This window comes from Crocuta crocuta, unplaced genomic scaffold (assembly GCF_008692635.1).
Source record: "Crocuta crocuta isolate KB4526 unplaced genomic scaffold, BGI_CrCroc_1.0 scaffold867, whole genome shotgun sequence".
NCBI lineage: Eukaryota > Metazoa > Chordata > Mammalia > Carnivora > Hyaenidae > Crocuta > Crocuta crocuta.
Window position 1 is genome coordinate 136,486 of NW_027532439.1, and position 11,236 is coordinate 147,721.

The 11,236-nt window shown below is 37.1% G+C and overlaps 1 protein-coding gene across 1 annotated transcript; it reads left to right on the forward strand.

The window, feature by feature from the left end:
• The first annotated feature begins 5,721 nt into the window (after positions 1–5,721).
• Positions 5,722–6,751, forward strand: LOC144244174 (olfactory receptor 11G2). The gene has a single exon (XM_077779400.1). The coding sequence runs from the start codon at positions 5,816–5,818 to the stop codon at positions 6,749–6,751; it is 936 nt and encodes a 311-aa protein (XP_077635526.1). The 5' UTR covers positions 5,722–5,815.
• Positions 6,752–11,236: the final 4,485 nt, after the last annotated feature.

Sequence of the window (11,236 nt, forward strand, 5' to 3'; positions counted from 1 at the left end):
AGGGTTCACTCCCTGGAGGCTCTGTTATAAGCCCTCCAACCTCTGGCAAACACCAAGAGATCACACCAAGAGAGAGTATTTCTACACTTTCACTCCTTGATGGTTATTGTGGAAGAGACGACCTCTCCCTCTCCAGGAAGATCAGACACCACAAGAGAAAATTTCAGGTTTGGATTCTCCTTTTGTCCCCTTGAAAGGAATGAGGTGGTGCTTGGAGGAGAAAATAGGAGTTAGAAAAGTTAGAATAGGTACAACCCTTTAAATAAGTCTCCGTTTTACTTTGCTTCAGTACATATTATAGAGCTAACAATTCCTAAGCATTTTTGTGTGTCAGGACCTAGCCAAGGTTCTTCCACAGGTTACCTCATTCAACCATTTAGTGAAAGTGTTACTCTTCCCATTTTACAAATAAACAAACTGGGCAATAGTTTATATAATTGATTTAACAAAGCTTCCACAGTTGGTAAAGTATGATTTGTAATTCAAACCCTAGGCCCATTACTTAAAGTTGTTTGCTTTTATACTATTCTTAGCTGTTTATTACTTCTCATAAATAAGAACATTATCCTTATTTTCAAGGGTTTTGCAGAAATGAGATAGGTATGACAATATGTCCAAACCAAATGAAGCAGATGGGTGTGCTGTTATGAGAGCAGACCAATAATCCTTTCCTACCATTGTGCCTTCTTAGACCTGCCTTAGGAAAAAAGTAAAATATCAGAGAAACATCTTTCTCTCATCTTATACATTATAGCTCAAGAATTGGCTCTCCTAGATTGGGCCTATCCAACCTTTCCAAAATATAATGAAGTTGAGAGTGTAGTTTATTTTGTTTGGCTCATCAATTAATTCAGTCCAAGCATCCTGAATATGTAACATAACTTTGGCAGCACTGTATTCATACGTGTGCTATGTCCTACACAGCAATTTCTTTTTTTTAAATTTATAGTGGGTTTATTCATAATCACTAAAAACTGAAAACAACACAGATATCCTTTAATAGGTTAATGAATAAACAAATACCTGTACACCTATTGAATAATAAAAAAGAATGATACACTACTGATACACATAATAACTTGAAACAACTTTAGGTATATTTTGAGAAGTCAAAGAAATCGAACTTAAAAGGCTACATATTGTATGACTCCATTTATACGATATCATGGAAAAGGCAGAATTATAGATAAGGGAAACAGAATAGTGGTTGACAAGCACTGGGATGAGACACAGGTTGTCTACAAATGATCCACACAATGAGGCTCCTGGGTGGCTCAGGTCATGATCTCACAGTTTGTGAGTTTGAGCCCTGCATCATGCTCTGTGCTGACAGCTCAGAGCCTGGAGCCTCTTCTGTCCATTTCTTCACTGGGTTGTTTGTTTTTCGGGTGTGGAGTCCTACACAGCACTTTCTAAAGCAGTCTGGAGAAACCTTCTGCCACTGACCAAAGCCTCATGCCACTCTCTGTACAGAGTAGCCAAGTAATAAAAGGCAGGTAACAATACAGTCTTGTGAGAAATATCTATTTTGGGGGGTGCTTGGGTGGCTCAATGGGTTAAGCATCCAATTTTTGATTTCAGTTCAGGTCATGACCTTACAGCTTGTGGGATCAAGCACCATGTCGAGGCTCTGTGCAGGCAGCATGGAGCCTGCTTGGAATTCTCTCCCTCTCTCTCTCTACCCCTCCCCTTCTCTGGAGCACATGCATGTACTTTCTCTCTCAAACTAAATAAATAAGCCTTTAAAAAAGAGAAATATCTTTTTTTCACCCACTGTCAATTTAGTTTAGTCAAGCATGAAATACTGATGACACACAGAGAATCGTTTTTCACTCCTTGTTTTCTAGGGCAGCTTTATCAGACTCTCAAAGTTGGAGAATTGCCCTGAAAGGTAGTTGGCCTGGATCTTGTGGCTTCATGTATGAGCAAAAATCTATCAAATTTGTGTTTTATCTGAGACATAAATGTAACTAAAATATCACCTCTAGATCTCTTAAAGCCTTTATAGCATGTCTACTTGTCCTATACTTGAAAGAGGAGTAAGCATTTTTATAATAAAAAGTGATTAAAAATCATATGCTGCTGCTCCCTTTTCACATAAAGAAAATAAAGCTTACACTAACAAACCTCCCTATAGCCAGTAGGCAACTTTGTTGTGACACTGAATCTAGAAATTTCATCCCAATCTCTCCTACTTCAAGATCCAGAGCTGCGGGACCATTATTGTCTTTAGCAGTCAGACAGGAACCCTCTGGGTTTGGAGTGGATTATGTTCTATTACCCAGAATATTCCATCTCACATTGCTTCCTTTGGAAGGAATTCCTCTCAAGTCTGGTCCAATGCTCTGGTAGGCTCAAGTCAGTTAAAGCCTTTCTTTAATTTCCTAAAATTTCATCTCACAGGTTTTTTGAAGTGAGTGACTTCTATCTATCATCTAACTATATTCTCTGTAACACTGTAGATAATCATTTTTGACAGATATTTACAAAATACTATTTTCTTCAGACTGTGCTGGACACTGGGGATAAAGAGTGAACTTGAAGGACAGAAACAAAGACCATGAGTCAGGAAAGTATTTGATTGCTTCCATTAACTAGAAGAAGGCCAATGTTCTATTTCTGAACTATCATGTGCACATGCAAATTGTGTGTGCACATGTATGTATGTATGTATGTATGTAGAGACAGAGAAAAAGGCAAATCCTGATGGCTTTGTAAACTCAGTTTTGTAATTTGGCTGAAAGCTGGCCCAACAGGTCTGTTAGCTCAGTAGAACAGGTTGATTCCAACTGCCGACCCCTACAGGTCCTCTCTTTTCATATAATGTCATTATTGTTGGACCAAATTACCATTGTCCCACAATCAAATGGATGGTCCTTGCCTTCCTGTCCCTATAAACACATAGTGCAGGAGCCAGCAAACTATGACCAATGGAACAATTCTGGCCTGCTGCCTGTTTTTGTATGGCCAGTGAAGTAAGATGTTTTCCATTTTTAGCTTAAATTTGAAAACCAATATATGAATAACATTCTGTGACACATGAAAGTTATATGAAACTCAAATTTCTGGGGACATAAATAACATTTTATCAGAAAACAGCCACATGCATTGATTTAGGTATTGTCTGTGGCTGCTTTCACACAACAGCAGAAGTGAGTAGTTGTGCTAGAAACTATATTGTCTGCAAGCCAAAATGTTTAAGAAAAAGCTTACTGACCCTCAATGTAAAGCAGTGCAGAAATGGGTCCCTCTCTACTGAAATGATGGCTAGTGTAGGTATAATCCAAAGATGTGTATCTCCCAGGGAGATCAGCACAGGGGATAATGTACACCCTGTAACCCCTCTGCTTGTAGAACCCTATTTTATATTTGACATCTTTATGTTAGTGAAGTATGTGTGTGCTTCCTTTGCACAACAGAGTGTATGTGTATGTGTGTGGGCATGTGAGTATGAGGGACAGAGAAAGAGTGTATATGTGTGTGTGTTTGATTAACAGAATAACAAAATGAGGTTGGGGATATCAAGAGGGGTCAAAGACCCTAGTGTGGGATTTTAATTTTATTCTAAGTGCTTTGCAAATTGAAGTCTGTGAACAAGAAAAAGGACTGATATGATTTACCTTTTTTAGTCATTCTGGCTGTGGCATGCATAGGAGGTTGTACATGGTAAAAGGGAAGTCAGAAACCATTAGGACAGTATCACAGTGGTCTAGCAGAGAAAAGAAGACAGCCTGAACTACAGAGACGTGGGTGGACCTGAGACTTAGTTTGGAGACAAATGAACAGAAATTGCTGATGAATTAAAGGGTAAAAGAAAGGGAGTAAATACTACACTGAAGTATGCTCTATTTGGGGGTGGGGGGGAGAGTTCTTAAACATTTAATCCAAGGAGCCAATTATTAAATTGTTTCACAGATGCTTACTCCTAAAATGAAAATTCACAAATACTAGCAAATCAACCCTGGTTGAAAAAACTAATCATGATTAGTAAAATTTCTTTTTAATTGATCATAATTAAGTTACCTTGCTTCACATTGGTACTAGACTTTTGGACTTAATCTTTTTCAGAAGCCATCAAGGACCTTTAGACACAGCAGAATGCTTCCTGGGTGTCCCTGTTTTTATTCTTTAACAATCAGTGGGCTCATGTGACTCCAATATAACTTTGAAAACACACTGCAAGGCATACTGCAAAAAAAGGTTAAATGCTTAATATCCTTAATCACAAGTGAAGCTGGTACAGAACGACTTTTTAAAAATGTAGACTATTCTGTTGTCTGCTTCCAACTCTCCTTTATAAGAGATAAATATGTGGTCTCAGAAAATTATTGGGCCCCTAGACAAATAAGTTTAAAAGCAGAAAAGGAAAAGACTCCTAGGAAGTGAAAGTTCATAGTGCAGGTACCAGAATCTAGACTACTTTCCCCTGCACCAAGAGCAGGGTCCATTAAACCCTATTAGAATTTATATACATTAAATAGAACCAAGCAGATCTGTAGAGATCTTATTGGCCCCAAGAATCCCTCATGGCATTGGAATCAAGGGGTTCTGAGTTTAAACTGATGTAGAAAGTGTTTTAAAAGTATATTTATTGTGTTATAACTCCCCAGTCTCATTGCCACCTGACACAATTTCATTCTTCCTCCAACACAAGACTCTAAGTGCCCACACCTATTCTTTGAGATGAGACGTCAGCTGGCTGCTGCCACTTTTTGCTCTCAACCCTTCGTATTACCCAAACTTGACTACTCCTAGTAAGAAATTATTAGGCTTCGTGGGTCTCTGTGCCAAATTTCAAGAAATAAAATATCGATTTAACATAAAAAAAGAAGCAGTGAGGGACACAACCTTCTTAATGTTGCTCATTTGAACATTTATTTACAGAGGGTTCTAACTGATTCCAAGGCCTAAGTGCATGATTGTTCAACAAAGGTACTCTTACCCGTTTTGAATAAAAGAAAGGCATTATGTATATATTCAGCCTTTAAAAGCCACTCTGCCTTGAGATGCTCCCAAGTAGTTACTGGAGGATGGAGTAAAATTTTAGCTCTGCATCCCCTACAAATACGCTGCTATTTAGAATCCCATGTTACCAATAACACCCATAGCTTGCATTGTAGGAATAGAATTCTATCTACAGCTGTAGAGTAGGCAAATTTATATCTCTTTTTCAGGTAAACACAGACTTGTTTCAATGGCCCATTAACAATTCTTTCACCTTGGTACACTGGATGGCTACAATTGCTGTTTTAACACAACAGAAACTAAGATTAATTCACTTCAGCTGGCTTGACTATTTTATATATGAAATTTGGCATATAATATTATTAAATTGATGAATTAATCATTTAGTTTTAAATTAGGCCAGTTTCAAGTCATGTAAAAGAAGTCACTCAAAAAGTTCTGAGTTTGTGTTACATAACTAAAGAGTTCGACTCAGTTTCTGCCACAACTACAATGATGTCGCCTCTTCTAAAAATGGAAAGATTCCATTTTTGAGAGGATAGGTAGGTAGGTAAGTAGGTAGGTAGAAACTCTATTAAGAATAAGGTCTAAAATAACGTTAAAACACCTCTATAACACTCTCCTTCAAGGCCTTATCAATTCTATCCAAAGTTTTCTTGAGTCCACAAGTGAAAATGTGAATGAGAATAAAAAGCAAACCAGGTCAATTATTTCAATTTCAAAGAAAAAAGGAAGTATTAACATATATGTCTTTATTTTCTTTATCAAAATGGTTTAAATATAATTTGGGTCCCTATTTGTCTTTACAGTCATTAAATAGTTTGATGGTCTTTTTATAGCTCCCAGGCATATGAAAATATACAACACTCCTAACACCTCCAGCACCATCACTGGCTTCATCCTCCTGGGCTTCCCTTGCTCCAGGGAGGGGCAGATCCTCCTCTTTGTGCTCTTCTCTGTTGTCTACCTCCTGACCCTCATGGGCAATGGGTCTATCATCTGTGCTGTGCGCTGGGATCAGAGACTCCACATCCCCATGTACATCTTGCTCGCCAACTTCTCCTTCCTAGAGATCTGGTATGTCACCTCCACTGTCCCCAACATGTTGGCCAACTTCCTCTCTGACACAAAGGTCATCTCCTTCTCTGGGTGCTTTCTCCAGTTCTACTTTTTCTTCTCCTTGGGTTCTACAGAATGCTTTTTCTTAGCCATTATGGCATTTGATCGGTACCTTGCCATCTGCCGACCTCTACACTATCCAACCATTATGACTGGACGTCTCTGTACCAATCTTGTGGTCAGCTGCTGGGTATTTGGTTTCCTCTGGTTCTTGATTCCCATCATCATCATCTCCCAAATGTCCTTCTGTGGATCCAGGGTTATCGACCACTTCCTCTGTGATCCAGGTCCTCTTCTAACACTCACTTGTAAAAAAGCTCCTGTGGTAGAGATTATCTTCTCCACTTTAAGTCCTCTGCCCCTCATCATTCCATTTCTCTTCATCATGGGATCCTATACTCTGGTCCTACAAGCAGTGTTGAAATTCCCTTCAGCAGCTGGACAAAGAAAAGCTTTCTCCACCTGTGGGTCTCATTTGGCCGTGGTTTCACTGTTCTATGGCTCAGTACTGGTCATGTATGGGAGCCCAACATCTGAGCATGAAGCTGGAACACAGAAGATTGTGACTCTGTTTTATTCTGTTGTGACCCCACTCCTTAATCCGGTGATATACAGTCTTAGGAACAAAGATATGAAAAATGCCCTACAGAAACTTCTGCAAATATAAAAAGTGTTCATCAAAAAGGCTCTTGGGAAATTACAGCCCAATGTTATATTTAACTTACTTACAGACTTTACAAAAATTGTATTTAACTTATTTTCAGGTAAAAAAACTAATTTTTAAAAACGAATTATTTGAGTGTAGTTGACATACAATATGACATTAGTTTCAGGCATATAATTTAGCAGTTTGACAAGCTTACACACTATGCTATGTTCACCACAAGTATAGCTACCATCTGTCTCATTAAATCACTATTACTATATCATTGATTGTATTCCATATGCTCTCCTTTTTATTCTTATGATTTACTCATTCCATTACTGGCAGCCTGTATCTTTCTCTCTTCACTCATTTGTCCCAACTGCTATTCTCCTCCCTACAATCATCAGTTTGTTCTCTGTATTTACAAGTTTGATTCTGTTTTATGGTTGTTTATTCATTTTTAAAATACCATTTTTGAGTGGAATTATATGGTATTTGTCTTTCTCTGTCTGACTTATTTCACTTAGCAAAATAACCTCTAGGTCCATCCATGTTGAATCAAATGACAAGATCTCGTCCTTTTGTGGCTGTTTAATATTCCATTGTGAATATTTTCCTTTCCACTCATCTATGGATGGACACTTAGGTTACTCCCATGTCTTAGCTGTTATAAGTAATGGTGCAATAAACATTGATGCATATATCAAGTTAGTGTTTTTGTTTTTGCTGGTTAAATATCCAGTAGTGGAATTACTGGATCATAAGGTACTTCTATTTTTTTTTTTTTTGAGGAATCTCTTTATTGTTTCCCATGGTGGCTGCAGCAATTTACATTCCCACTAACAGAGCACAAGGGTTCTTTCTTTCTCCATCTCCTCACCAAACAACAAACATGTGTTGTTTCTTGTGGTTTTTATTTTAACCATTCTGACAGGTGTGAGGTGATAAATCTCACTGCGGTTTTGATTTACATTCCCCTGATGATTAGTAATGTTGAACATAAAAAAAAAAACTAGCTTTTTCCAGTAATTGTTCATCTTAGTATTAACCAAAATCCTCAAGCACTTGTAAGCATGTGTCTGTTGTTTACTGCTTCCCTCGGTTCTTGATTATTTATCCTGTCTCTTGGCATGCAGCGTTTTTAATTGAATGCTGAACATTATGTTTCAAAAATTGTGAAGACAATGGGTATAGTAAACCCACAAAAGTTAAGTTTTCTTGTAGCAGTGGAGAGAGTAGAGGCAGATCACCTTCATCTCATTTAAGTACTATATTTAAGTATAAAATTAGCCTAACCCAGTTTTGCCTTTATTCCTGAAATGTGACTCTTACTCCATGAACACAGCCTTTCTGAGTCTCAACTGCAAGACTGTTTTTCAGGGCCCCTCCACTCTAGTGGGCCCTGGTTTCCTATTTCAGCACTCCTTGAACTCCATGCTCCTGAAACCTCTGCTCAGCTGTTTAGACTCCCAGGTTTGCTTTCTGCTAGATATCTTGAAATCCCATTTCCACATTAATGGCTTAGAAAAATTTTTTTAAATGTCTTGAAGGGATACTGCATCACATGTTGAGCCTCACTTCTCTGTGGTCCTCCTCTCTTCAGGATTTGTTTCTCAAACTCCAGTTTGGTTAGCAGCCACAAACACCAAATCCTTTATCTCCTCAGTTCAGTGAAATGACTGCTTTCTGTTGAGACTTAATTCTTCCTTTTCCCCCCCATTCTTTCCCACATCCCTCCATGTCCCCGTAGTCTCCATCTAGTGAATTATCAAACATACTCAGAAAAAAGCACCCAAGGTGAATGTGGAACCCATTTCCTTGTCCTTCCTTCTTGGAACTGTAGCCCCTGAAGTCTTGCCTGTGTTGACTGCTCTCTAGTCCTTTCAAATGATTGTGTTGGGTATTGTGCCCAGATTTTACACTTACTTTTGGTGGCGAGATTAGTTTAATACAAGCTACTTGGTCATGACTATAGCCAGAAGTTCTTTTCTATTGCTTCTATTATACCTAAATTCCACACTGTCTCACTTCCTTCACTTTCCAAAAATGATCTTGTAGCAAAACCATGTAAAACCTCAGAGACAAATCAGAGACAAGTGGATATAGGGACTGTCATAAACACAAGTTTGGGATACAGACATTTTCTTTTCATTGCAAACAGCTCCAGATTCCCAAGGGGAAGCAGGTGGAGGAGGGAAATCCCTGCTTACCGTAAAATAAGAGGTAAAACCAGAACAACAGAGAATAGATTTAGGCTTTTTTTTTTTTCTGTATAAAAGGTGCTCAGCAATTGTACATCAGTAAAAGTATTTACTCAGGAGTTGTATTAGTCACTTTCAGTAGTTCCCCTTGAACTCCCTCCTAGGTCCTACATGAAAGGTAATATTAACATTAAAATGTCTTCACCAATTCAAAACCTGATCTGCAGAAGAAAATGATGGTGGGAATCAGGAGTGATGTGCTGAGGATAATAACTTTAATGGTAAAAAACAAAAATTTCCTATCAACCACCCTTTTAATTTACCCAAGTTGCTTTTTTGTTACCAACTAATCCTGCATTTCTATCTTTAAGACTTTTCAATTATTTGCCAATCAATAATTTAGGAGGTCTCAATTATTTGCCAAACAATGTTTCCTTAATATACATAAAGTTCTATGAACAGTAAGAGAACAGAACAATATCCCAATAGGAAAATAAGCGAAAGGATATAGGGAACAGACAGAAAAGATCCTTAAACATATGGTAAGAGCAAAAATTCATTAATAAAAAGATAAAGGCAGAATAAGCCTATTTCATCTTTAACCCAACAAAGTGGCAAAGATCAAGCAGTTTGATAACCATTTTATTTAACACTTGCTGGTAAAAGTATAAATTTTACAAACTCTATACAGGACAATTAGACTACTTTGATCAAAATTTAGAAGATATACACCTAGTAACCCAGCAACCCAAAATCCTAAGTTACTCAGTCTAAAGATATTCTCACACATGTGGGAAATGATGGAAGTATAAGAATATTCATTGAATCATTACTATAATAGCATATTATATTACAAAATGTTGAGAAAAATGTCAGATCCCATTAATAGAAGACTAGTAAAATACACTATGGTTCAGTCATAAAATGGAGTACTATCTTTAATCTTATATGTAATGCTATATAGTATCTCCAAGATATGTTGTATTTTGGGGCTTATTATTATTAATTATTGTTATTATTATTGAAGTATAGTCGACATCCAAGATATATTAAGTGAGGAAAGAGAGATGGGTAGCTGAGAGTAATTACATTTCATGTAAATATATAGACTATCTCTTGAAGCAGATCTAGAGACTGATAACAGTGGTTGCTTTAGGTGAGAAGACTTTGGTGTCTGAAGAACAACAGACTAAAGGAGGTATTTTCTTCATATCTCCTTTTGAACTCTACATTCTTTGCTGTATGTCTGTATTATTTATTTAAAAATAAATAATAATACAATTGTTTTTAAACAAAGAATAACTTCTTAGATTAATTTTCTTTTTTTAAATTTATTTCATTTATTTACTTGGGGTGGGAGGAGGGCAATAGAGACGGGGAAAGAGAGGGAGAATCCCAATCAGGCTCCACACTTTCAAACTCGCAAACCGTGACCTGAGCCAAAATGGAGTTACAGGATTAACTGACTGAGTCACCCAGGCACCCCTAGAGCAATATTCTGCTAATCAGATCTAGAAAAATCATTTCCCCCCTTCCCCAACAATTCTAGGATTCCTTAGGAGCCTATTCATTTATAGAAAATTTGAAGTAGGGCTCAAAGAACATCTTAACATTTTTTCACTCAGACTTTTTGGTGCTTCAGAGAAAATAGGAAACATGTCTTTTTCCTCTTAGGGCTTCTACAAATATACTGTGACAAGCTGTAACTACCTTATAATATTTATATTTAGACATCCTCTCTCTCATTGTTCAACTACATATTCTTGTTTTTATTGTTGAGCACCCACATCCCAACACACTGAGCCTGGAAATAAATTTGATCCAAAAGTATGTAAGAGACATTTTCTTCCCTTATAGGGCTCATAGTCTCATGATAGAAAGACATAATAAAATTTCAAGTATTTTCTTTTTTATTAATTGGTACACATGCAATGAGAGGGGAAGAACCAAATACTACAAAAGATCATGAGAAGTAGCATGTGCGTTAGCATGGATCTGTGTCATGTGAAAGAAGTTTTAAGCATAGCTAATCATAGGGCATTGTCTTTTTGTAAGTACACCTCAGGCTACAAAATAAAAGTGCTTCTAATAAAAAGCGTCTGTGCTGGTAAAGAAGATAAATTGTCACTATTTGCAGATGACATAATACTATGTATAAAAAGCCCCAAGGACTCTACCAAAAAACTATTCGAATAAATTAAATCAGTAAATTTTCAGGACACAAATTCTGAGAAATCAATTGTGTTTCTACACATTAAAAAATGTATAAAGAGAAATTAAGAAAACAATCCCAATTATTACAATT